At 40.1% G+C, this 25,678-nt stretch overlaps 6 protein-coding genes across 6 annotated transcripts in view; 5 read left to right on the top strand and 1 right to left on the bottom strand.

Moving 5' to 3' along the window:
* The window catches only part of LOC101296167 (hippocampus abundant transcript 1 protein-like), a 5,454-nt gene extending 2,525 nt beyond the window's left edge, over window positions 1–2,929 (top strand). Inside the window, exons 2-14 of the mRNA XM_004291276.1 lie at window positions 94–205; window positions 303–415; window positions 585–707; window positions 804–1,006; window positions 1,104–1,179; window positions 1,351–1,437; window positions 1,535–1,615; window positions 1,733–1,765; window positions 1,889–1,942; window positions 2,022–2,063; window positions 2,233–2,311; window positions 2,394–2,464; window positions 2,804–2,929. Coding sequence (XP_004291324.1) covers window positions 94–205; window positions 303–415; window positions 585–707; window positions 804–1,006; window positions 1,104–1,179; window positions 1,351–1,437; window positions 1,535–1,615; window positions 1,733–1,765; window positions 1,889–1,942; window positions 2,022–2,063; window positions 2,233–2,311; window positions 2,394–2,464; window positions 2,804–2,896 — 1,167 coding nt within the window. The 3' untranslated portion in view covers window positions 2,897–2,929. The remainder of the gene's footprint in view (window positions 1–93; window positions 206–302; window positions 416–584; window positions 708–803; window positions 1,007–1,103; window positions 1,180–1,350; window positions 1,438–1,534; window positions 1,616–1,732; window positions 1,766–1,888; window positions 1,943–2,021; window positions 2,064–2,232; window positions 2,312–2,393; window positions 2,465–2,803) is intronic.
* Window positions 2,930–4,531: 1,602 nt separating this feature from the next.
* LOC101303676 (phospholipase D delta-like) lies at window positions 4,532–8,151 on the top strand. Its single transcript, XM_004292881.1, has 10 exons — window positions 4,532–5,464; window positions 5,586–5,702; window positions 5,828–6,022; window positions 6,117–6,395; window positions 6,534–6,602; window positions 6,698–6,845; window positions 6,947–7,095; window positions 7,192–7,371; window positions 7,541–7,741; window positions 7,858–8,151. Exons 1-10 carry the CDS (start codon window positions 4,532–4,534, stop codon window positions 8,149–8,151), a joined length of 2,565 nt encoding a protein of 854 aa, XP_004292929.1.
* Window positions 8,152–8,417: 266 nt separating this feature from the next.
* On the bottom strand, window positions 8,418–9,332 carry LOC101295880 (plastocyanin, chloroplastic-like). The gene has a single exon (XM_004291275.1). It carries the CDS (start codon window positions 9,170–9,172, stop codon window positions 8,669–8,671), a length of 504 nt encoding a protein of 167 aa, XP_004291323.1. The 5' UTR covers window positions 9,173–9,332; the 3' UTR covers window positions 8,418–8,668.
* Window positions 9,333–13,774: 4,442 nt separating this feature from the next.
* On the top strand, window positions 13,775–22,361 carry LOC101303395 (mechanosensitive ion channel protein 8-like). The gene is made up of 21 exons (XM_004292880.1): window positions 13,775–14,326; window positions 14,943–15,057; window positions 15,202–15,275; window positions 15,389–15,484; window positions 15,682–15,736; window positions 15,937–16,047; window positions 16,242–16,292; window positions 16,514–16,686; window positions 16,773–16,877; window positions 17,072–17,145; window positions 17,222–17,397; window positions 17,720–17,815; window positions 18,061–18,141; window positions 18,305–18,358; window positions 18,682–18,816; window positions 18,898–18,942; window positions 19,603–20,924; window positions 21,053–21,176; window positions 21,373–21,666; window positions 21,778–21,980; window positions 22,076–22,361. Exons 1-21 carry the CDS (start codon window positions 14,133–14,135, stop codon window positions 22,359–22,361), a joined length of 3,864 nt encoding a protein of 1,287 aa, XP_004292928.1. The 5' UTR covers window positions 13,775–14,132.
* Window positions 22,362–22,716: 355 nt separating this feature from the next.
* LOC101295586 (mediator of RNA polymerase II transcription subunit 30-like) lies at window positions 22,717–24,566 on the top strand. Its single transcript, XM_004291274.1, has 3 exons — window positions 22,717–23,151; window positions 23,279–23,356; window positions 23,805–24,566. The coding sequence occupies exons 1-3, from the start codon at window positions 22,789–22,791 to the stop codon at window positions 23,901–23,903; spliced, it is 540 nt and encodes a 179-aa protein (XP_004291322.1). The 5' UTR covers window positions 22,717–22,788; the 3' UTR covers window positions 23,904–24,566.
* Window positions 24,108–25,478, top strand: LOC101295296 (glutathione S-transferase F8, chloroplastic-like). Its single transcript, XM_004291273.1, has 3 exons — window positions 24,108–24,716; window positions 24,793–24,841; window positions 24,940–25,478. The coding sequence occupies exons 1-3, from the start codon at window positions 24,564–24,566 to the stop codon at window positions 25,389–25,391; spliced, it is 654 nt and encodes a 217-aa protein (XP_004291321.1). The 5' UTR covers window positions 24,108–24,563; the 3' UTR covers window positions 25,392–25,478.
* Window positions 25,479–25,678: the final 200 nt, after the last annotated feature.

The raw sequence follows: 25,678 nt of genomic DNA, 5'->3' as shown, positions 1-25,678 counted from the left end.
AANAAAAAAAAAAAATTAAACATCTTGATTGCTATGGTTCTGTCTTAATCAAGTTATTCCTGTACTTGATGGATTGTTGATGTGTCTTTGCAGATCGTAGGGCTGGGAACACTTGTGATGATGCCTTTGGTAGGAAATCTCTCAGACAAATTTGGGAGAAAAGCTCTGCTCACCCTTCCAATGATTTTCACTATAATCCCCTTAGGTACTTATTTACACATGCCTGTGTTTAAGGGATACATGCTTCTATATATTCCTCAGCTTTGATTACTTAAACCTAATTAAGAACTGGTTAATTACAGGAATATTAGCTTACAGTAGGACAAGGAATTTCTTCTATGCTTACTTTGTGGCCAAGACTCTCACTGCCATGGTTTGCGAAGGCAGCGTTCATTGCCTCGCCCTTGCCTATGTGGTAAGCATCGAATTCCAATCTTTAATGGGCCACATTATACGGTAACTATTTGGGTTTTTGTATGGGCCTTACATTGACATAGGCCCATGTAGTAACAGTTTCCCTCTGTTTCATATTGCTCTTTGTCTCTCCGCTCTAAACTGTTGACACCATCATACCAATTTTTCAGGCTGATAATGTTCCAGAAGGACGACGAGCTTCGACGTTTGGAATTCTCTCCGGTATTAGTTCAGCTGCATTTGTCTGTGGAACCCTATTTACTCGTTTCGTATCCACTCCCTCCATGTTTCAGGTATTCTCTCCTTCTCTGTTTACATTTATCCTTCATCTCACAATATGTAACTAGGCAACTTGTAAGAGATGAATTATCTGATGTTATTGTTACTAGGTTGCGACATCGGTGGCGGTGGTAGCAGTAATGTACATGAGGATTTTCCTACCGGAATCGATTATAGACGATGACATTTCCGCCCCATTGCTCTCAAATGGAAAGCCAAAAGTTTTGAACTCGGATGAAAACTCAAATGTGGAATTGCAGTCTTCTAAAGCTTTACCTTCATTACCTGATTTAATCGCATTGTTGAAAACTAGGTCAGTTAAATTTCCCGTGCGTGCTCAGTAGCCAACGTTTATTTCCCCTTTTCCCAAATCCATGATATTCAATTGGTTTCTCGCTCTTAATTTGCAGCCCTACATTTTCCCAAGCTGCAATTGTTGCGTTTTTTAGCAATCTGGCCGATGTTGGCCTTCATGCTTCACTACTGGTAAGCTGAGAGCAACTTTTAGGCTTAGAGAAGTGTAACTGAACTTGGTTTTATTTATCTTATAATTTGAGTTTGTGGAATAGACGTATAGAATCAAATACTGGTTCTGTGTTGGAAACTTGGAATTACACATAAGAATGCTGTGGTTGAAATCCATTGTTGGTTGTGCAGTACTATTTAAAGGCCCGGTTTCACTTCAACAAGGATCAGTTTGCTGACCTGATGGTGATTTCGGGGGTAGCAAGCACTATTTCACAGGTTTTGCTCACTGGGGGTTTGATTACTTTACAGATTATCTTCTTTCATAGTTCCATCATTACATTTAAATGGTACTAAAAACTAGAACTTCCTGCAGCTGGTTCTCATGCCCTTACTAGCTCCTGTTTTGGGAGAGGAGAGGTTACTTTCGATAGGGCTTCTTTTTAGCTGTGCACATGTAAGTATCTGGCTGTAATTATGAAGTTCTTGACAAGCCACAAAGGTTCATTCTTGTTTGTAAGAATTTTGACATGCATAGTAATATCCTATCTAATCATCAGCTTCCTGACTGCAGATGTTCTTTTATGGCCTTGCTTGGTCCTTCTGGGTATGTACCTGCAACTTTTCTGGCAATCTCGAGTGTTTATTGTGAAATTAAAATATATGTTTTAGTCGATTGCAGCTGGTATTAGGTTTAGCTAAGTATGGCTAACATTTTGAAATGTTATAGGTTCCATATGCTGCTGCTATGTTCTCTATCTTTTTTGTGTTTGCACAGCCATGTGTAAGTTTCTCTAGTTGTCTTCCAAAATTTAGCATTTACCTGTTGTTCGATTTGGAGTAATTCTGTTAGACTATTACAGATGCGAAGCATTGTATCAAAACAAGTTGGGCCGTCTGAGCAGGTAATTTTCTTGAGAGGAGTGGCTGCAATTTGAATTATAACCTTAAATTTGAGTGTAATTAATTTCGTTGATCTTTTAAGCTGATCCTTTGCAATTGATTGGTATGCAACTTATAACTTGCTCTTTTGGGCTCTAAGTTGTCTTTGCCTTATGTGACTCTTTGTTTTAGGGAAAGGCTCAAGGGTGTATTTCAGGCATATGCTCCTTTGCAAATGTTATATCTCCCTTTGCTTTCTCTCCTCTAACAGGTGTTCTGAAATTCCCTTTAACATTCTTGTTTACCCAAGTTTTCTTCCATTTTAAACTAATACTCTCGACTCTCTCTTCCAGCTTTGTTCCTGTCTGAAAAGGCTCCATTTAATTTTCCTGGTTTTAGTATCGTCTGCGTTGGATTCGCTGCGGTAAGAGCTTATACTTTTTGATGCTTGTCTTTGTCAGCAATCTTTTGTTATAACTGTAGTCTCCTATTACGAGGTGTTAAGAGACATTTTGTTACTGAAATCATTATGATAGCCTAACTTACTCAAGCATCTTAAGCAATGTAGGATGCCTTAAACTCTAGCAGCCTACATTGCTTAAGATGCTTACTCAAGCATCTTAAGCAATGTACGCTGCTAGAGTTTAAGGTTCCTGAGAGACATTTTTATACGAGGACATAGTTTCCCTTCTGCATATACATTGATGTTTACTTGCATCTGTTCTGTATTCTGTGTATTTAGCAGTATTTTCTGTGTGTGTAGATGGTAGCCTTTATTCAAAGCGTGATGATAAAGGCTGCTCCTCCCATATCAAGCGAACGAGTCAGCAGCAATTGCGATCACATGGAACCCTAGTTTACATATTCCGAGCAGAAATTTTTCATTGTTCGGCACACAACAACCGTCTTGTCCTGGCCTAGTTCTTTATATATACTATCAAGTATCAACAATTTTGGTTGATTTTGGAATTAGGAAGTGGCATTGTGGAGAGAGGTATTGTTTTCGCCTTCACCGGTAACCTGAACATGATGCTGTATTGCTGATAGCCCGATCATAAAACTCCTCCATCAGATGTTTTGAATTGCAGTGTATATATTGAAGTCATAAGATCAATCGGTACGTACTATAATGTATGTATTTGTTGCTTGATCTTTTATTTTGTATATTATTTATTTGTCTTGATAATGCTAGTGATTTACGACATCAGAATTGGCCTGGATTTGATTTGTTCCTCGTACAGCACACCAGAATTGGCCTTTTTCATGCCTTTTCTTTTAATTTAGTCACTTATTTTTGGTCGTAAAAAACTTATAGGTATGGTTTGGAACTTTGGATTCCTTTAGGCTTTAGCTGACTGAGACTCTCGTCGGAAGCATGAGGGCGGTCTAAAGTTTTTCTAAATTTCCCAAGTCAGCGAAATCCCTCTTTCTTTAAACCCAAAATAGTCAACCAAACCATTGACCAACCTCTAGCTACTTTGTTAAATTGGGTCAGACAGCTCATCTTCCTAAACGATATGACAGCAGCTCATGTCACATGGTTTCTATTTTTAATAAAAGAGCATGGATTCAAGCATCCATCACATTTATGTGTCAATGGATTCATAAAAACGGTAATATGACAAATATATATACCTCCCTATAGCTATATTCGAACTTGAATACAAGATTGAAAAGATTTGGTAATAAACTAACAAGAATATATAACATTGAAATAAATAGTTAGCTATATCTAATATGATTGGGAATAATATTTGTATGAACTATCACTTTTTTCAAACGTCGATATATATAGTTACTAGTCTCATATTTTGAGATACAATATTAGTTGCTATGGTGTCTAAACGCATTAGTCTGAAAACATTGTTATTTGTAGTGAGATTTTATTACGCGTTTAAAGATACAATTTTTGCTCTAATATCTAGTCAATGAATGAGTTCCTATGATGCCTAAACACATTATTACTCATAATCCATCTTCATTAATGACGATCAAATAATTTTTCAAAATACCAATAATTTTTGCCCTTGACATGACGTCAAAATTAGTAAGATGATAGTCAAGTAGAGCTGGAGTTAGCATCAAATTTCAAATTAGGGACGTTCCAACCATCAACCTACAAACATCTCTTTCATCGTTGTAAAAAAAATTGGTTAGATTTGCAAGCTTCACTTTGTTTTCTACCCTCCACGTGTCCCCTACTCCATTTCACAATTTCTACTTGTAGAACCCTGCCAGACCAGACCTCACGTTCCCACGCAGAACGCCATAACCTCCCCCACATACATAAGCCCCATTCCGCTGCCCATATTGCCGATCTTCTCCTGCCGCCTTCGGTTTTCGCCGTTGGCTTCGTCGGAGAGAGGAAAACCAAGCTCAAATTCATTTCAACCTTCTGCTTCATCTCTCTACGTTTCTTCTACCTAAGCCAACGTCGAAACACCAACAAAACAAACTTATCGGAATCTTGTTCTGTTAATATTTTCATATAATGGCCGAAGATAAATCAGAAACACAAACACAAACACATGAGACTCCAGAGACATCGGTGGTGCACCTTCACGGCAACCTTGACTTGAAAATCATAGAGGCGCGATGTCTGCCCAACATGGACATGCTCTCCGAGCGGTTCCGCCGATTATTCTCCGCCTGCCGCAAGCCATTTGCTAATTCCAAGCACCATCATCACCATAAAATCATCACCAGCGACCCTTACGTCACCGTCTGCCTCGCCGGAGCTACCGTCGCACGGACGCGCGTGATCTCCAACTCCCAAAACCCCGAATGGAAGGAGCATTTCACCATCCCTCTCGCCCACCCCGTCTCGCAAGTCGAGTTCTACGTCAAGGACAACGACATGTTCGGCGCCGATTTAATCGGCGTGGCGTCCGTCTCGGCGAAGCGAATCCTCTCCGGCGAGACCATCAGTGATTGGTTCCCGATAATCGGGCCGTTGGGGAAGCCGCCGAAACCGGACGCGGCGGTTAAGCTGGAAATGAGGTTCACGAAATGCGAGGACAACCCGCTGTATAAGGACGGCATTATTTCCAACGAACGTGTCGGGGGAGTTGAAAACTGTTACTTTCCGGCGCGGCAAGGAGGTCACGTGACGCTGTACCAGGACGCGCACGTGCCGGACGGGATGCTGGAGGAGATAGAATTGGACGAGGGGGTCAAGTTTGAGCACGGGAAATGCTGGGAGGATATTTGTCACGCGATTTTGGAGGCCCATCATTTGGTGTACATTGTGGGCTGGTCCATTTTCCATAAGATCAAGCTGGTCAGAGAGCCCAGTAAGCCCTTGCCCAGCGGCGGCAATTTGAATCTGGGGGAGCTGCTCAAGTATAAATCGCAGGAAGGGTTGAGAGTTTTGTTGCTGGTTTGGGATGACAAGACTTCTCACAGCAAGTTCTTCATCAATACGGTGCGTTTTAGTTGAGCTTCTGTTTCTGTTTTGGTTACCTTAAACGTTTTAGTTTGATTATGAAATCTGGTTTTGATTACGAGGTTGACATTTTGTTGGTGACTTGGTGTAATGTGTGTAGGCTGGAGTGATGCAAACGCATGATGAAGAAACCCGAAAGTTTTTTAAGCATTCTTCGGTGTCATGCGTGCTGTCACCTAGATATGCCAGCAGTAAGCTTAGCATTTTCAAGCAACAGGCATGCTTTATCCCATGGTTCAGTAACTGTTTTTGATTAGCTTTATTTCTTCAAACAAAGAACTGCACTTGAGTTGCTGATAATTTGTTTAACTAATTTGGGTCACATATATGGTACTAATGTAGGTTGTTGGAACCTTGTTTACACATCATCAAAAGTGTGTGATTGTGGATACACAAGCGTCTGGGAATAATCGAAAGTTAACAGCATTTATAGGAGGTCTGGACCTCTGTGATGGTCGCTATGATACTCCCGAGCATCGGCTGTTTAGCGATCTTGACACAGTTTTCCAGGGTGATTTTCATAATCCCACATTGGCTGTGAGTATTTGTAGTACTATTTTGGCAATTGGCAACCTGCACCTTGAATTATTGAGAGTGAATTGACACTGACAACTGAAGTATAAATTCATAGGGCTCAAAGGGTCCAAGACAACCCTGGCATGATCTACATTGCAAAATTGAAGGGCCGGCTGCATACGATGTGCTAACTAATTTTGAGCAGCGCTGGAAAAAAGCCACAAAATGGTCAGAGTTTGGGCAACGCTTTAAAAGAGTGTCGCGTTGGCACGACGATGCTTTGATCAAGTTGGACCGCATCTCATGGATACTTAGTCCCCCACCAGGCAGTTCCAATGATGATCCTATATTACGGGTTTCAGATGAAGCTGATCCTCAAAACTGGAATGTTCAGGTCATAATTAGTTAATGTTCACCTATCTTCCATTTTGCTGCATTACATTCTGCACATGCTTAAATCTTAGTTCTATTAGTCCTTGGCTACTTTGTCTGACTTGCTAATTCTTATTCTATATCGAATTTAATATGACAGATCTTCCGATCCATAGATTCTGGATCTGTGAAAGGATTTCCCAAAGATGTGTATGAAGCTGAGAATCAGGTTGGCTCACATCATTCTTTAAATTTTAACAAATTCACTAGCAGACACATTTAATGGTCATCTAATAAGTTCCTTGGCACTCTATTTTACTGCAGAATCTTTTCTGTGCCAAAAATTTGGTTATAGACAAGAGCATCCAGACAGCATATATCGAAGCAATCAGGTCTGCGCAACACTTCATATACATTGAGAATCAGTATTTCCTCGGATCTTCTTACGCATGGCCGACTTACAAAGAAGCAGGTGATTATATTCTTTTCCTATTTATGCTATCCAATCAATTACAGCAGAAGTGTTATACAAATCAAGTGAGGTGCTGATAAATGCGCTTGGTACATATACAGGTGCTGACAATTTAATTCCAATGGAGCTGGCATTAAAGATTGCTAGTAAGATACGCGCCAAAGAGAGATTTGCGGTGTATGTTGTGATACCAATGTGGCCAGAAGGTGTGCCCTCTTCTGCTTCTGTGCAAGAAATTCTCTTTTGGCAGGTAAAGCTGCAAATATTGCATCTAAGGATATAACAAACTCAGTTGCTGACATCAAACTCAGTTACCAACTAAATTTTCTTGTTGATTTTCTCTCAGGGACAAACAATGCAAATGATGTATGAAATCATAGCCAAAGAGCTGAAATCCATGAATATTGAGAATGCTCATCCGCAGGACTACCTAAATTTCTACTGTCTTGGTAATCGGGAAAAGCTTCCTGGCACAGTGACCTCTACAACTAACCAAACTTCCAAAACTGGTTCTCCTGGTCACACGGTAATCATCGCATACAAAACTTCTTTCTACCACTAAAATGATTGATATTCTAGAGTCTAGGCCAAGTTGTAGACCTCCAAATATGCTGAACTTAAGTATGCAAAACTAGAGTATAAGAACGAACTACAGTTGGTTTCCTAATTTAGAAATTGCTGCAATTGATTCTCAGGTTTCTGCCTCCCAAAAGTATCAACGATTTATGATTTATGTACATGCCAAGGGAATGGTAGTAGATGATGAGTACGTGATGATAGGTTCTGCGAATATCAACCAACGATCCATGGCAGGGTCTAGGGACACTGAGATAGCCATGGGCGCATATCAACCGCATCACACATGGGGAAAGAAGAAGCGGCATCCTCACGGCCAGGTATCTAGCTACTATGTAGCTCCATAACCATATTCTCATAGTGTATATGGATCAACAGCACACCAGCCTCTAGCAGTGAAGCTAATGGTATATGATTTTCGATGATATGTTTTCAGGTGTATGGATATAGAATGTCACTTTGGACAGAACACATGGGGAAGGTTGAGAATTGCTTCAAGGAGCCTCAAACATTAGAATGCGTGAAGCGTGTGAACGACATTAGTAAGGACAATTGGAGCAGGTTCGTGTCCGAGGAGTTTATAGAATTGCAGGGACACCTTATCAAGTACCCGGTTGAGGTTCATGCCAATGGCAAGGTAGGCGCATTGCCTGGCCGAGAGAGCTTCCCTGATGTTGGTGGTAAGATCCTCGGTGCTCGCACTAACCTTCCTGATGCTTTGACTACTTAACTAAGCTCCTCGCTACTGCTCCAATTTTTTCGTGCATCTATATTTTCATGAAGATTAATTTTACACTGAGATTCCAAAAGGGTTTTGAGTATACAAAGTGTATATAACGGAAGTGAACTTAGGGATATATAGGTTGTATAGTTGTATGTATTACATCAATACAGTAATATATAGTCTATATACTTTTTTTTTTAATTCGTTTTTCCTTAACTCATCTCACTCTTACACACGTCCAGTGATGTTTGAACGACAAGTCTGATCGATATACTTAAACTTCTTTGTTCTTTGTTCAAGCATACTTATAAACAAGTAACTAATTAAGATCACAAATCTACAACTTGAAAATTAGTGAAGAAGATGAACAAAGAAACACACAATCAAAATGGCAATTTATAATTCAACAATGAACCTCACAAATTCTCTCACTGTCAATATACTGTCTCGGCTATTATAAGCTCTGGTGCCACCCTTAAAAAGGAAGCATTGATCTTAGAATAAACAGAGAACTAAAGAGAGCTTAGTTAACGGTAACCTTGCCGGCCATACCAGCTCCCTGGTGAGGGGAGCAGTAGAAAGAGTATGTTCCTTTTTCAGTCAAGGTGACGGAGTAGGTCTCTCCTGGAGCGTTTAGGAGATCCTCCTCGCTCATGGAGATTTTCCCGGCATCAACACCCCCGGGAATCTCGTCCTCGTCGAAGACAACGTTGTGTGGGAATCCAGCGTTGTTCTTGAAGACGATCTTGTCACCGGCGCTGACCGAGAAGTCGTTGGGGACGAAAGCCAAGGAGCCGTCACTGGCTCCGAGAAGGATCTCAATGGCCAAAGCATTGCTGGCGAGGAGTGCACTCGCAGCGGTGGCAGCGACTGCAACACCGACGTTCTTTAGTGAGGACTTGATGCTCATTCTTGGGACAGAAGCAGCTGAGACCTTGACGGAGGTGGGGACAAGTTTGGTTGCTCCGGCGGACTTGAGTCCGGTGAATGAGGGGATGGCAACGGCAGCAGGAGTGACGGTGGCCATTGTTGAGAGGTGTTGTGTGTTTGTTGTGTTCTAGTTGGTCGCCTCGAGAGTTTGTAATATAGGGATCAAATTCAAAAGAAGAAGAGAGGAAGGGTTTGTTTTAAGGGTGAGAAGGTTGGTGATATGTGGTTTGTGTTGGAGGAGGGAATATGAGATTGGATACTGAATGAATGAGGATGAGGTAGGACAAGGGTTATCTAGTGAGGATGGGTCTCATTGGCTGTATGGGATGCTATCCCATGACATGGCTTGGATTTTGTGATGTGAGGTGAAGAATGTGAGAGCTTACAACTATGTCAAAATTAGTGGAAGAGGATAAGTTTTGTGTTTGCAAGAAGATCATTGGACTCTCAAACTATAATTTATGAACGAGTGGCTAATCTGTATTTTGATATTTGACTTCCTGACATAAGTTTATCTGAAGTATCACGTAACATTTAAAGAGTGGTTATTATTTTGAGTATGAAGTGTTTCGGAAAATCACACAAGCCTTGCTCGTCGACTTAAAATTGTATTAGCATTTTTATAGACACATTATGATAAAAGTTTAGCATATCATCGTCGTTCGCTTACTTAAAATTGTACTAGTTTATCTTGTATACACATTATTATGATGTAAGTTTAGCATATGGCTTTGAGTATGGTGACAATTAATTTAAGCCTGGCAACTTTTGCTATAATTTTACAATTTTTTTGAACGAATTTGCTTTTAGTTAAAAGTTCAATTTGTTTACGAGAATGTGGGTTTGGGTTCCTGAATTATACCACATTTTCTAATACCATTGAGCCATGTGAAACCATGAGTCTTCTCCAGGCCCATGGTAGAGCTTGCGAACTCCAGCACGACATACATGAAGCCCACAAAGGGAGAGGGAAACAAAATGAGATCGAGGTTAGATTGTTGGAACGTAGAAGTTTGATTGTTTGAATACCTTTACCTAACCAAAATCGATGACAAAGGCTAAAGTGGAAACGCACTATGAATTGTAGTCTGTAGATCACATTTTAAAGTTTTTTTTTTGAATGAAAAGAGGTCAAACGATTTTATTTAATAAGTACAAACCATATTACATAGTGATCCGCCCTTGCAGAGCCGTTAGAAAGAGACATTGTTAAAACGTAATACAACTCACCTATTCAGTGAAACTCATTGGGGCAGTAAACTAATAAAATACTGACAATAAATTTTTCCGCAGTATTCATTATAATACTCGCTGCCAACTTTCGATCAATAGTTCCAGCAATTCCTCGCATGTATTGATCTAGTAAAAGGAACAAATTCAAGCTCACATAGTCACATTTCCATATATAAGACACACTAATCCAAGCTCAGAGCAAATCCTCAAAATTGAATATGCTTGAACTCAACTCGTTGCCTTGGTACACAATTGGTTACGAGAAAGAGGAAGCTAGCTAACAGCCGACAGTTGAGTTATGAGTAGAAACATGCATGCATATGAGACCACACCTTTCTATTAAAGAGTGGCCAACGCTCCTCCCCTCGCACATTTACTTCTTCTTCAGTCTTCACCTTCCCCAACCAGATCCAGTATATGGTACTCGAAAGATTAATCTTACCTTCATGGCTTCATATATTACAAAAGGACGTGAATGGAACTTTTAACCGCTGGTTAAAAACCAATGCTTCAGCCCTGGCTATTAATTAAGCTGCTTCATCCACTTATTTGTCCTTTATGTTCAACATACATGAGAGCAGAGGCGGCAACCTAAGTCGATCTAGTTACTATAAGCACATTCTGTTAACTATTAGTCTTGTAGTGTATAATTGATCAGTTTATGTGTGCAAGGTACTATATATATAATCAGGGAATTCTCAGCTTGGGATCATGCTTCTATGAGTTATATATAGTTATGCAGATATAAGTGAACTAATTAAACGACATTATGCAGTGAAGTTGTATGTTACAATATATTGCAGTAGAAAAACTAGTACGTATCTGTTGGGATTTCTTATAAAAACTCATTCTGCTCAAAATCCAGTACTGTAATCTGATGGTTTCTCATGTTTAGAGATAGCAAAAGTGCGAAACTCAAACTTAATATAGATAAACTTGAATAATGAGGCATGTAAGTGTCAATTTTGAAGGTCTATCAGGCAAATCAGTATACTGGAATATGATCGAGTTCTCTACAACTATAAGTATTAGATCGATCATTGTCAAATCTCATAAGTCATAAGCATTCAAACACGAGAACTCGATCACATAAAGAACTAAAACGCTAGGAAATAACATGTTTTCTTTTCAGGAAGAGAACTGAGAGGAGATCGAGATCAACAATTATGAGAAGGTATACTTATCAATTAAGCTTGGTTTCTGCAGGAAGCGCTATCGATCGCAGATAACGTGGAGAGACGGAAGAAAGAGCACTGAGATATTGGCACGGCTCAATCAGAAAAACACAGTAAGCCTTCATTGATGAGCTATATGTTTCTTTCTCCTGAGTGAACCGGGCCAACATCGCAGTAACTATTTCAAGTGCCCCCGAAGTTCGTTAAGTGCAATGAAGAAGAAGAAGAAGAAATGAAGAAAGAGGCTATGATATCGATGATGATGATATTGAGGTGTGAGGATGAGAATGTCTTGGAGCAGTATTTAAGGATATGGAACACTGAAGCAGATGTTGTAACATACCACGTTGCTGCTTGCTGGGTGCATTAAAAACTTGAGCTACCAAAACCCTAAAAGCCAGGACCATAGCATTCATTAGCTTTGCTAGCAACCCCATACGTAATATTCTTCTCTCTCTACACCTCTTTCTCTCTTTCTCTCTCTAGTTGCAGAGACGCAGAGGCGCGCGACAGAGCCACAGTGCCTCAACCATAAATAAAGGGAATCTCGCTCTCGCTGGGGGGTGGAGGTGATCGATGAATGCTCATTATCAAAGCACGCAGATCAGGGCATGCACAGCAATCTGAGCCTAATATTTATGAGAGGGAATCTCACCACCCCCAAAACAGAGAGAAAGAGAGAGCCATTGTTGTGGTCGATCAGCTTTATATGTATCTCACTGTGTAATTGCTCAACTGCATCTTAAATACTTAGTTGGGGAATCTCATCACCTGTTTGTTTGGTTCTATCTCTTTTGAAATTTACCGCGCCAACATTACTAGCCCAGGAACCGACTATAAATGCAGCTCCATCATCATTTACTTCTTTACCTTTTTTTCTCCTTTTTTTCTTTTTTAGGAAAATAATTCTTTAGCTTTCAACTTCAGTACGTGCTCCAACTTAGCTTCGGAGCGAAAATGGGTTAAGTTTATCATTGTTTTCGGTGTGCTGATTCTACGGCTCCGGACTACTGTTTCAGTGTTTCTCTTGTTGTGGCTTCGTCCTTGCAGCTAGTCATGAAGACAGAAGAGACCCTCTGCTTAATTTATGTGGACAATGAAGTGCTTTCGCTGTTGGCTGTTCAAACTCAACCAAACCAAGGGGCTTAAATGTACTGGGCCAAATCATCCTGACATGTAGAAACCCAACCTAACCTAACCAATTTGTTGATCACATAAAGCCCATGTGTGAGAACGAGCCCAATTATTTTTTTTTTTGTGTGAGAGTATCAACGACGGTATCCTCAAAGACTTTCCAGACCCAGAGACTAATTCATACCGAGGGATCATGTTAGAACGTTTCCTCCCCCTGACCACCAAAAATAAATTGGGATTTAATTCCAATTAGCGTCGGTTGAGATTTGAACCTGGGTATGAGGATTCAACACCTAATTTCTTACCAACTCGACCACCTGTGGTGGTTAACGAGCCCAAATTTGTTTCAACTTAACTTATGCAACACAAATCCCAACAGTTATCGGTCCGCACCCATGACACATTTCCCACATGTTGACCACTGCCTGGCCGCCCTTAATCTCGTCCAACGATAGCGTCAACATACGCGCCGTCGGATGGAACAGAGGAAACAAATTTTGAAGCCCAAGGAAAACAAAGGAAATTTGTTTAAGTTTGGACACATGTTAACTATATGACAATTGCAATGTGACCTAATTCGACCTTATAAAGGTTCATGATAGTTGAAGTACATAATTGAGGGGAGGATTAAACTCAGAGGGACCACCAGATATTGTCCACAGTTCCATTACAATGTGCCAGACTCAGGGGGTCTGCTCTCTCTTTCTGTATCATTCATCGGTGCACATCATCATAACCTGGGAGGCTAAGATATCTAAGTATGTGTTTTGTCTCAATAATTTTGTGACTAGGATTAACAGGAGAAATGTCTAACCCAACACCAGGGTCCAGGGGGGAAAAGATTAAGCTCCACATGATATTAAACTAAGACCCAAAACAAGAAAAATACAGACGAGAATCGTTGATGATTCGAGTAGGCCTGGTTGAGTGGGAAATGAGATAATCAGGTACTGCCGGATTGGCTGGGGAGGAGCAGGTTGGACCCAGCGGTGATGCCATCGACGAATAAAGCTGAAGATGTGACTATTTTTCTAACATGTTTACAAAAACTATCCTTACGTGTCTGGATTACGACTCGCATTAAGCATTAGACTAATGGCGGGTTAATCCAATAATCCAATAACGATAAACAGAAACAAGGCGGTGTTTCGGTGAAGGGTGATATAAGCAAAGAAGGTATTGTTAAGAATCCACGTCAACATCGTCAACCCCCGTTTTTCTACGTTGTTTCTTCTTCTTCTTCTTTACCAAATCACGATTACAGGGAGTGGATTAAGGTCTGTTTTTGTTTAGTTGGGACAGAACATGCAGGAAACCGTGGGCTCGGTTTCGGCCATTGTTTCTCTCCGTACACGAAAGGACGCACTTCACTAATCCGCTGTCGTTTTGGTTTCTGTACAACGTATTAAACGCAGGGGTTGAGCAGCAGATTAAGGGACCACCAGGTTTTTGAGGTTTGTTGATCAAACGATCTCGAAACGGTGCCGTTTTTGTGTATGGTGGCGCGGTGATCATATGGCGGAGGAGGACACGGAGAGTCGGTGTAGCATACCCGCGGGGTTTTCGCCGGCTTTGACCAAGAAGCAAAAGCTGAAAGTGAATATCTACAATGAAGTTCTGGTTCGGCTTAAAGACTCGGATGTTTCGGAGGCCCGACAACCCGGTTTCGAAGATGAACTCTGGTCTCATTTCAATCGCCTCCCAACTAGGTACTCTCTCTAGTCTCTAGCTATACGTACGTCGCTACGTATATGTATGTGATCGGTTCTGAAATCTCTTCCTTTCATTTGAGGTTCTGTTTTGGTATCAGAACGGTGCGTTTTTGTTTTTGTTTCCTTTTTCTTTTTGCATATTTTTTGTTGATTCTTCTGGATCAGAATCTTTGATTCTTCTTTTTTTTAATAATGTTTTTGGAAATGGAAGACTAAAAATATCATGTCACGCTCGTATCATCACTTTGGTGCAAGACTAAAACTGTTTGATTCTTGTGTGATTTTCAGGGTTATAAACACAGATTTTTGAGTTCTTGTTTCTTTGATGGTATAGGAAGTATCCAATAGTTTGATCTCCTAGAAAGCCAAAGGTTTTTGCTTAGAACAGCAATGAAAGATGCGTCTAACCTTCTGTTGTGGTGGTCTGCACGGACTCACCAACCCGTGTCCCACAAACTCAACTTTACGTATGCACATACGTATACGTGTGTATATAATTTACCCTTGTAGAATAAAATTATGGGAAAGTTATAGGGAAAAAAATATATTGGGTTCTTTAAGCTTCAATTTGAAGTGTTGCTTGCTTAATGAATTGTGGATTTTGTTAATGAAGATATGCTTTGGATGTGAATGTGGAGAGGGCACAAGATGTTCTCATGCATAAAAGACTATTACATATGGCACATGACCCGGCCACTAGACCCGCAGTAGAAGTCCGTCTTGTGCAGGTAGTTTTTTATTTTTATTTTTAATGACGCAGTAAATTGGTCATTCTTGAGTTGAATTCATAGAGGGTCCAATAATTTATGAAAAGAAAGATATACTGAAAATTTAGTTGCTTGTATCCAATGTGCAGTTTATGTGTTATGCAGGTTCATTCTTCTTCTGGTTCAAACTCATCCAGAAAGGCAGATGCTCAGTGTTCTGGTTCTGCTGGCAAACAGAGGCACGGTTCAACGAAAAGCTGTTTGGACTTGTTTTTCTTTTTGTAAAAGTCAGTAAAATATTTGCTCTTTACATCTCTCATATGCTACCTCTTTCCATTTCTCATGTGTTCAGTCATCCACCACCAGCATTTGGTTTGTCGGAAGACCTTGAACTTGCTCTTGAAGCCAAGAAGTTACAAGTTCAACATGGGAATAACACTGTTCCAAGGTAAAACAATATTACATTAAGTTTCTCATTTAGGACCATTGCATTAAGGTAAAACAATACTGCCTTTTCAAAGGACCTTGAACTTGCTCTGTCATTTAGGACCATTCATCGTAGCAGGCTTGATTTATCGATTGGATCCTATATATAAGTTTGCATTGTTCACTCTTAACTAATTTTAGTATTTTCAAATTCTGTAGGCCGATTTATGAAATTACAATCTCAACTAGTGACAAGCCCAAACTCCTCAGTGAGGTAATTTTTATTTATTTTTAATATTTTTTCTTTTATTATTTATAATTTATTATTTGCAGCTGTTCTGCCATCTCTGGTCAAGATAGTTAACTGCTTTTGGTTGGAGATGTTATCTGTATATGTAATGCCTATCAAATGAAATATGCTACATTTATTCAAAGTATCTCATTTAATGTTCAAAATCTTTTGTTTTGCATCAGCTGACATCCTTATTATCTGACATCGGACTAAACATTCAAGAAGCACACGCTTTTTCTACAACAGATGGCTACTCCTTGGATGTCTTTGTCGTTGATGGTTGGGAATGTGAGGTATCACCTTACCTTGTCTTTGTTCTGGTATATGATTGTATGACGGATAACTTATCCTTGAGGAGATATATCTTCCTGTACTGTGAGATTGTTAATCATGACTGAAACTTGTTTTTGGTAAAATGCTTCAAAGAATTAGTCTCTACCCTTTAATTTATGATCTGCTTGACATACATGCTTTTCAAAATTTGTAGGAAACTGAACGGCTTAGACAGACATTGGTAAACGTAATACTATGGAGTGAGGTAGGTTCCTTTATACTTAATGTGCACTCAGTTAGCATTCAGCAATCTCATAATGTGTAGATATTTCTTGCATGCCTTCTTTTGTTGCAGTATTCTTCTGTACACCAAAATATCAACATATGTGAAATCAGTGCTCGTAATACTCCGTCACATGCATTTTATGTTTGCTCTCTTACTATGGACTATATACTTATAGCATCTGATAACCTGTTGTGTTTCAGAAGAATCCTTGCTTGGATCACAATGTTATGCCCCCTGTTCTGGGGCCAGACGGTGGAATGAAGGTCACTGGTGATCATGTCAGCACATCCAGTGAAGGAAAAGATATCTGGGAAATTGATTCCAGCCTATTGACATATGAAAAGAAAATTGCTTCTGGATCAAATGGTGATTTGTAAGTTCTGTGACTTCTGTTATCTTTCTAGGCGATGTTAAAATGGTACAAGTCTATACCTGTATTTATTTTGTTGATTTACACAGATATCAAGGTACTTTCTGTGGTCAAGATGTGGCCATCAAAGTTCTTAGCACTGACCGCCTAAATGAAACTATGAAGGAGTTTGCGCAAGAAGTCTCTATATTGAGGTTGGTTATGTCACTTCTTAGTCAATTAGCCTTGTGTTCCTTATTTTGTGGTAATTGTATATCTTAGCTCCGTCATGTAGTTACTCTAATTGTGATGGGGGTAACATATGATCCTTATCTTTATGGACAGTGGTGCCGGTAGAGCCTGTTTCAATGCATCTAATCTTGCATTTCTCATACTTCTGTCTGTGCAGAAAAGTTCGGCACAAGAATGTTGTTCAATTCATAGGGGCATGCACTAAACCTCCTAACCTCTGCATAATTACTGGTGTGTGTATTTTCTATATTATCAAACAGGGTTTCCATCCAGTTCCGCTCCTGCTTACATAATTTTTCCTTCTCAGAATTTTTGTCTGGGGGTAGCATGTATGACTTTCTGCGTAACCAAAAGGGTGCTTTTTCACTTCAGTCCTTGCTCAAAGTTGCAGTTGATGTTTCCAGGGGAATGAAATACTTGCACCAAAATAATATAATCCACAGGGACTTGAAAGCTGCTAATCTTTTGATGGATGGAAATGGAGTAAGCGATATATTTCATTATTTTCTTCATGTTGCATTTTTCGAGTCCTTTCAACTTTGTAATATAGTTTAATGTTTTCACTACAATTAGAAATATTGGACTTTTGATCTCTTATTGCCTTTAAATGAAGTCTGTTGTGTTGGAGGGGAGGAAAACCTGTGTATATCATTGCCATTTATATTTGAATAGGTTGACTATAAATATCTTTTAGATACAATGTACTTCTCCGTGTTATTTTTCTCAAAATTCCAAGGCTGTACATAGATTTAAAAGGGTAGTCTAACTTTCACTATTGTTAAAGATTGGAACACTTGTTTAACAGGTTGTCAAAGTAGCTGATTTTGGGATTGCTAGAGTACAGGCACAATCCGGTGTCATGACTGCAGAAACTGGCACTTACCGTTGGATGGCTCCAGAGGTCTGTGTTCTTTGTCGACATTTCATTTGCATCACTAGAAGTTAAGCTCAGGACTTGCTCTGGAAAAAAAAGAAAGAAAGAAGAAGAAGCATTAGGAAATCAAATACCTGGACTGGCATGTCATTTCTAGTTCATCAAAACTAATAATATGAAAATATGGAACTATGTATGTAAGATGATACGTACAATTTGATACTTGTTCCCCTCTAGTTTGTGATACATAATTTTGTGGTGTTTGACTGAAGGTTATAGAACATAAACCTTATGATAACAAAGCCGATGTTTTTAGCTTTGGGATTGTTCTGTGGGAGCTTCTTACAGGAAAGGTAATCTCTTCACTTGCTAGAAAAAGAACTAGTGGCTTTTTCTTCCCCTAAAAGAAAAGGCTACATTCTAGTCAATTCTTTATAATCATCTTCCTTTAAATTAGTTCATCATTGAGCAGACTTCACAGCGTTATGAATCTATGTTTTGTGACAAAAATGTCAGCTTCCCTATGAGAACTTAACACCACTACAAGCAGCACTTGGTGTCGTCAAGAAGGTACTTCTTTTACTACTCGAGCAATATTATTGTTATTCTTTTATTTCTCTTTTCTCCTGATGGAAGTTCATATCCAGGATCCCAAGTTGTATGAAAATGGATTCAGGTAGGTGATCCCTATTAGTTGAGTTTCGTTATCCTGAATCCAGATCAGAAGTTTTCCTATTAAGTAGCTATGATAAAAATGGGGTAATATATATCGTAAAATTAACAATCTGAATAATATTCATTCATGGTTAGGGGCACAACACATAGTTATGAGTTGTAAAACTTGTAAAGAACTTCATTGATTTAGTGTTCTACGCTTGGTGTCTGAATTTCAGGGTCTGAGGCCTCCGATTCCAAAGCACACTAACCCCATGTTAGTTGAGTTAATGGAGAGTTGCTGGCAGCATGACTCATCCTTGAGACCTGAGTTCTCAGACATTGTAAATATGTTGCGACAGATGACTAGGAGGGTACGCGATAAGATCTAACACTTCCTCATTCAGTGTTGTTGTCCAGTATAGTCTTGAAAGTGGAAATTTGTGATGACACAGGTTGCGGATGAAAGGGAGGATCGGAGAAAGGGAAAATCAGCCAAAGTAGTACCCACTCTCAGGCATGGCAGTGCCGAATGAGGATATTTGCTCTGGTAATCTAACTAATGATCAGACACTTCATTAGAGATTAACCACTTTGGCTGTTACTGCTAATCACCATCTAGAATGTAGATTTTTTTTATTTTTTAATTTTTGTTCATCACCGGAATGAAAATACGAAATGAACATCAATCGGTAGACAAAGATTCTATATTTATATACCCGACAGGTTTATACTCACGTTATATTATTCTTAACTATTTTTGTATTCCTTTCACCCTTTCATAGTCTCAACTCTAAAATGCCTGGAATCCGATGCATTGCTCCTCCTATTCTCGTTATCACATATCTCAGTATCACTGTTTCTCATTTCACTCATTTTTCTAATAATTTGCAATTTGGTACTCAAAAAACAAAAACAAAAAATGAAAATAGGGTTGTTCTGTTTCGGTGCGCATTAAGTCATTAACAGCTAGCAATACGAACATCTTTTTCAAAAGACGACAGAGATTTTACGAGAAGCTTTCCAGAAAACACCACCGTCGATTTTACACCGTCTCTTTTATTTTTCTTTCAAACAAAAAAGGGGGGAAATAAACGAATCGATAAAGAATCTAGTTTCTTCTTTTCAAGACTGGACATAGTACAATTATTCCCCCACAGCTCGTGCAACTTTCCTTAGTTGGAAGCTCACTGAGACACGAAGGAGACCCTGTTTTGAAAATGGCAGAGAGACCAGAGCAAGTAGAGGTCGAGATCGAAAGAAGCTCAGGTGACACAGTTGGTGTGGAGTCTTTCCGACGGAGAAGCAAAGATCAGGTACCGGAAGCTGCACCGAACTCGGGTGGAGCTCAAGTTCTGAGGTGCAGCTCAAGTAACGCTTGGAAGCCTCCAATGAGCAAGACCAGGTCCAGGCTTATTGACCCACCTGAAGATTGTCGGCCCAAGTCAGATAAGGTGGGCCATGACGAGGACGATGGCTTTGACGTTGATGATATTCCGGAAGAGTACAAGAGGATGAAGTTCAACACTTTGACGTTAGTTCAATGGGTGAGTCTTGTTTGTGTTTTGGGTGCTTTAGTTTGTAACTTTTGGATTCCTATGATAAGGAGGCAAAAGGTGTGGGATCTTCCGATTTGGAAATGGGAGTTGTTGGTTTTGGCATTGATTTGTGGGCGTTTGGTTTCGGGTTGGGGGATTCGGGTGGTTGTGTTCTTTGTGGAGAGGAATTTCCTGTTGAGGAAGAGGGTTTTGTATTTTGTTTATGGGTTGAGAAAGGCTGTGCAGAATTGTCTCTGGTTGGGTTTGGTTTTGGTGGTGTGGCATTTGATATTTGATAAGAAGGTTGAGGAGGAGACCAGGAGTAGGGTCTTACCTTATGTGACTAGGACACTGGTGTGTTTTTTGGTTGCTACCTTGATTTGGCTTGTGAAGACAATACTTGTCAAGGTCCTTGCTTTGTCTTTCCATGTAAAGGCGTATTTCGAACGAATTCAGGAGGCTTTGTTCAACCAGTATGTGATTGAGACGCTTTCTGGTCCTCCTTTGTTCGAAAGGCAGCACATACAAGAAGAGGAGGAAAAGGCTGCAGCGGAGATTAGGGAGTTTCAGAAGGCTGGGGCTTGTATGCCTCGCGAGCTCAGGGCAACTCTTCTTTCAAGGAATGGGAGGGCTTTGGGGAGTGGTGGACTGCAGAGTAGCCCCACAATCGGGAGGAGTCCTAGATTTTCTAGGCCTACAACGCCTAAATCTGTGAAGCAAGATGAGGAGATCCCAGTTGACCATTTGCATAAGCTGAATCAGAAAAATGTATCGGCTTGGAATATGAGGAGAATGGTGAATATCATCCGGCACGGCTCCTTAACCACTCTAGATGAACATATACTAGATATTAAGGACGATGCATCTGTGGAGATCAGAACTGAATGTCAGGCAAAAGAGGCAGCCAAGAATATATTCCTCAAAGTAGCCAAGCCAGGTTTCCAGTAAGTAGTACTCATCTATGTTAATATGTTATGTATATTTAATTTGAGATCTTAATCTGTATGTTAGTGTCTTCTGTGTTTGCAAATTGCTTCTTGGTATTGTGTTCTGATGCGACTTGTTGTGACAGATGCATTTTCCTTGACGATCTGATGCGCTTTATGAATAAAGATGAAGCCTTGAAGACGATTGGTCTCTTTGGAGCAGCAAGTGAGCATGATGGGATCAGCAAGTGTACTCTTAAAAATTGGGTGGTAATGCTTAATGCTTTAACTATAATGCTTCACGGAGTTCACAACTCACTTCTTTTTTCATTTTCATATAAGAACAGTCATTACAATCTATGCCTGTCTAAATCTGGAGAAGCAAAAGAGGTAGAGGGCTCTTTCTGTAGTGTGTAGTCCATGAACCATGAACTGAAGAAAGATTGTGTCGTCTGTTTTTCTCCAGGTGACTGCATTTAGAGAGAGAAGAGCTCTATCATTGTCTCTCAATGATACAAAAACAGCAGTTGATGAACTCCACAATTTATTAAACATCCTTGTGGGTGTGATAATTGTGATAACCTGGTTCATTATACTTGGGATTCCAATCACCCACTTCCTTGTGTTCATAAGCTCCCAAATTCTTTTGGTTGTATTTATATTTGGGAACACATGCAGGACTGTTTTCGAAGCAATCATCTTTCTGTTTGTAATGCACCCATATGATGTGGGTGATCGTTGTGAAGTGGATGGAGTCCAGGTAAAAACTTGAATCAAATTTTTTATGTTTACTGTGTTTATTTACCAATTACCAAGTATCATATTACAAGTATATACCCCTAGCTAATTGTTGTATGTTGTTGTTTCTCAGATGGTAGTTGATGAGATGAATCTATTAACGACAGTGTTTCTGAAGTTTGATAACCAGAAGATTATATACCCCAACAGTGTTCTTTCAACCAAGCCAATTGCTAATTATTATCGTAGTCCAGACATGGGAGACGCTATTGATTTCTGTGTTCATATATCAACTCCATTGGATAAGTTGGCCATTGTGAAAGAACGAATCATAGGGTACGCGAGGGAATGGATATGGTTTTTCTTTTCATTTCCAATCTTACTGGCAGTAAGATCATGTGTTTAAGTGAAGTGTCACATATGCTGTGCAGGTACATTGAAACCAAGACTGACCACTGGCATCCAGCACCAATGGTGGTCTTGAGGGATGTGGAGGAACTGAACAAACTGAAGATATCAGTGTGGCTTACACACAAGATGAATCACCAGGACATGGTGGAGAGATGGAGTCGGAGAGCCCTTTTGATCGAAGCAATGGTCAAAGTGTTCAAAGAGCTTGACATTCAGTATCGATTGCTGCCTATCGATGTCAATGTCCGAAACATGCCAAGTTCAACCTCCAAACCCCCTTCAAATTGGACTGCTTGTGCTCCCTAATCATCTAGTCCTCGCTGCTAGTGCCACTCCCAAGTTTAGAGACACCTTACCTAGAAACAGCAGATCCTTCTAATCTTCGCATTCTTCAATCAGGCATGATAGTTACTAGTTAGTAGTAGCTGATTCCCCACTGAGGCGTTTAATTGTGTACTAAACTTCAAATCCATGGCAGGATTTACTATGTATATGTTTGTTTGAGCACCATGGTGAAACAAGTTGAATACATAACATCTTGGACTATGCTCTTGAAAATCATACATCAAAAGCCATACCAGTAAAATTACTAAGATACAGTAAAAAAATTTCGTACGAAAAAGTTATAATAGAAAACTAGAAATAGAGAAACAGAGAAACCCCTCGTGAGTCAAACTTGCCAAAACCCTGTGGTGTTTCTGGAACTCACATCTCTGGGTTTGTGAGTGAAACAATGGAAGAGAACGAGGCGGAGGCATCAGCAACAAACCCAAAGACGACGCAAGAGCTAGCAGTACAAGGTCAGAAGCATCTAGAAGAGACGATTCAGTCAGCTTTCCAGATCCTCTCCTCCATGAACGACGAGCTCTGCAACCCGTTACTCTGGCCCACCGATTCCTCCGCCGTCGGAAACGGACATTCTTCTCTCTCAAACGGCGTCGTTCATAGCGATTCGTCATCTTCTGAGAACACCAACACCCAAAATCACGGAGACTCTAGCGGTGCTGGCGGAGCCCTTGAGGAGGCTCGGTTTCGGTACAAGAACTCCGTGACGGCTCTCCGGGCTGTTCTGGCTGCCATTCCTGATTCTCACAAGGTGAACTACTCACTCAGAAAACCCTTTCCTTTCAATTTTGCGCTAGTTGTTTTCATTTATAATTATATTAATATTTCTAGAAAACCATATGGTAGGCTAATATTGGGAGTTGCTTGTACTGAAACAGGAAGCATCTGAAACTGGTTCGCCTGCAGACGAAACTGAAGTTGAGAAGTTGGAACGGCGAGCCTCCAATTTGAGAAAGGTATTCATTTAAACTACACATGTCTCGTATCATGTCTAGAAATAGATGTATGCTTCCAAGGGATTGGGTTTATCTGGAGGGTGTATGTAAAGAATTGCCTTGTTTTGAAACCTTGTGATGATTTTTTCTGAAATTTTGCCATCCTTGAGCTCATCCCGTTAATGATACTGACTTCAATCATGTTCACCTAGTCACTGATTCGTGGTCAGTACCATTAGATTTAAATTTAAGGGTGGGGAGAACTTTTTTTTAGTAGAGTTGTTTTGTTTTTGAACCCTTGGATGTTAATCTAACAGTGACTGATCATGAATCTCTTGGTGAGTGACTGACCATGTGAACACTACTCACTTTGTTTTGAGACCTCATTGATGTACGAAGAGGAGCCATGCTTCTTGTCATGCTCTAATATTGTGGTAAAACTAATTCATTGACCTTATTGTTTATGTAGGAGCTTGTGAAGAAAAATGCATATATCAAGGTTCTTATAGATCAGCTATGTGATCTTATCACGGACATATCAACCTGGCAAAGTCCTTGTTCCGTCTGACTTCAAAAGCATGGTGTGTCTTATAATGATGCTTTCTAGGGAGTTTGAGAATCTGTGAAGCTTCAATACTTCATATGAGGTGATTAAGCTTCATATAGGGGAAAATTTCTGAGATATAACATGAGATACAGTAGTGGAGGTTTGTTAGTCCTGATAACTTGGATATTAAGATTCAGTTTAGCTTGATTCTCCTTCTATTAGATGACAGTTTAGCTTGATAACTTGTCATGTATTAGATGTATGATGTATCATGTATCATGTACGAAACCAGCCATAATGTTTAACCCTTCATGGAAATTGGTCTAGTTTTGCATCAAGGCTCATTGCCTTTGGGAACAAAAGAAAGAGGACTGGCACTAGCTTGCTGTATGGAAAAGAGGCCACTAATTTTCAAGCTGTAAATTTTGATTGCTTTGTTTTGTTTTCGTTGCAATCAATTGCCTTGTGTTGCTCTTAAAACTCTTTATCTCCGGTAAGTGGACGCTGTGGACCCAAACTAACCAACCCTTTCAAGCAAGGGATAAAGTAGTAGTGCAACACGTTGGTGCTTTTGTATGGTGTAAGAGACCATAGGAGTACAGGACATAAATCAGTTCTACACACTAGATCAGAGAGAAAGAGAAAATAAACGAGCAAAAACTCTAAACCAATCTGAATCTGATGGCGACTCCGGTGAAAGTGTACGGGCCACCGATATCCACCTGCGTGTCGAGGGTGTTGGCCTGTCTCCTTGAGAAAGAAGTGCCCTATCAGCTCATTCCGGTCAACATGGCCAAAGGCGAGCACAAGAAGCCTGCATACCTCAAGATCCAGGTATCTTTATACTCCCACATTTACAATGAACATGATTCTGTTGAATTCTCATTGTTTTTCTTTTCAACTGTAACAGCCATTTGGACAAGTCCCGGGTTTTGAAGACGATGGCTTCACCGTGTTCGGTATGTATATATATGCTTCAATGCATGGAATTAGATTGTGGATGTGGGGTTGATTTGTTCTCTACATGTCTTGGTAGTAATGTGATTTGTGATTTCAGAATCAAGGTCGATATGCCGGTACATATGTGATAAGTATGCAAAGCAGGGAAACAAGGGCTTGTATGGGGACAACCCATTGGCAAAGGCCTCCATAGATCAGTGGCTAGAAGCCGAAGGACAAAGCTTCAGCCCTCCAAGCTCGGTTCTGGTGTTCCAGCTTGCATTCGCGCCAAGAATGAAGCTGAAGCAGGATCAAGTGGCGATCAGGCAGAACGAAGAGAAGCTGAAGAAGGTGCTGGACGTGTACGAAGAGAGGCTAAGTGAGAGCCGGTTCTTGGCGGGTGACGAGTTCACTCTAGCCGACCTTTCTCACTTGCCCAACACACACTACTTGGTCAATGCAACAGATATAGGAGAGCTGTTTACAGAGAGAGAATGTGTGGGCAGGTGGTGGGCTGAGATATCTAGCCGAGAGTCGTGGAAGAAGGTGGTTGAAATGCAGAAGCCTTGAGAGTCCTCAACACTATGCTCTTGGTTAATCTGAGTTGCTCTTTCTTTTTCGAATGTTTGTTAAGAGTGTCCAGTTGCAATCCTTAATACAAACTTAACGCCTTGAATAATTTGTGTTCTTCAGCTGGAAACCATTTGCCTTTGTTGGTTTTGTACTCTTTTTATCATCTAAATCAATAAAGTCTTAATCTATCCAACTGAAAAAGGGTGGCCAAATATCTTGAACTGTGGAACCGTAGTTGCCGTGTTTTCACAGCAAGATGATTTTCTTGCTATTTCTGAATTTGA

This window comes from Fragaria vesca, linkage group LG2, assembly GCF_000184155.1.
Source record: "Fragaria vesca subsp. vesca linkage group LG2, FraVesHawaii_1.0, whole genome shotgun sequence".
Taxonomy (NCBI): domain Eukaryota; kingdom Viridiplantae; phylum Streptophyta; class Magnoliopsida; order Rosales; family Rosaceae; genus Fragaria; species Fragaria vesca.
The sequence above is the reverse complement of the archived record's forward strand: the minus strand, read 5'-3'. Positions and strand labels throughout refer to the sequence as shown.

What these genes read in the sequence shown, in the direction of transcription:
- LOC101295296 (XM_004291273.1), top strand. Translation starts at nt 24,564, where the DNA reads ATGGCGACTCCGGTGAAAGTGTACGGGCCACCGATATCCACCTGCGTG. An exon ending in CTGCATACCTCAAGATCCAG is followed by an intron (nt 24,717 to 24,792) that starts GTATCTTTATAC and finishes CAACTGTAACAG; the next exon opens with CCATTTGGACAAGTCCCGGG. An exon ending in CGATGGCTTCACCGTGTTCG is followed by an intron (nt 24,842 to 24,939) that starts GTATGTATATAT and finishes TTGTGATTTCAG; the next exon opens with AATCAAGGTCGATATGCCGG.
- LOC101303395 (XM_004292880.1), top strand. Translation starts at nt 14,133, where the DNA reads ATGGCGGAGGAGGACACGGAGAGTCGGTGTAGCATACCCGCGGGGTTT. An exon ending in TAGAAGTCCGTCTTGTGCAG is followed by an intron (nt 15,058 to 15,201) that starts GTAGTTTTTTAT and finishes TGTGTTATGCAG; the next exon opens with GTTCATTCTTCTTCTGGTTC. An exon ending in ACGTAATACTATGGAGTGAG is followed by an intron (nt 16,293 to 16,513) that starts GTAGGTTCCTTT and finishes GTTGTGTTTCAG; the next exon opens with AAGAATCCTTGCTTGGATCA.
- LOC101295880 (XM_004291275.1), bottom strand. Translation starts at nt 9,172, where the DNA reads ATGGCCACCGTCACTCCTGCTGCCGTTGCCATCCCCTCATTCACCGGA.
- LOC101295586 (XM_004291274.1), top strand. Translation starts at nt 22,789, where the DNA reads ATGGAAGAGAACGAGGCGGAGGCATCAGCAACAAACCCAAAGACGACG. An exon ending in CCATTCCTGATTCTCACAAG is followed by an intron (nt 23,152 to 23,278) that starts GTGAACTACTCA and finishes GTACTGAAACAG; the next exon opens with GAAGCATCTGAAACTGGTTC. An exon ending in GAGCCTCCAATTTGAGAAAG is followed by an intron (nt 23,357 to 23,804) that starts GTATTCATTTAA and finishes TTGTTTATGTAG; the next exon opens with GAGCTTGTGAAGAAAAATGC.
- LOC101303676 (XM_004292881.1), top strand. Translation starts at nt 4,532, where the DNA reads ATGGCCGAAGATAAATCAGAAACACAAACACAAACACATGAGACTCCA. An exon ending in CTCAAAACTGGAATGTTCAG is followed by an intron (nt 6,396 to 6,533) that starts GTCATAATTAGT and finishes TTAATATGACAG; the next exon opens with ATCTTCCGATCCATAGATTC. An exon ending in AGCGGCATCCTCACGGCCAG is followed by an intron (nt 7,742 to 7,857) that starts GTATCTAGCTAC and finishes ATATGTTTTCAG; the next exon opens with GTGTATGGATATAGAATGTC.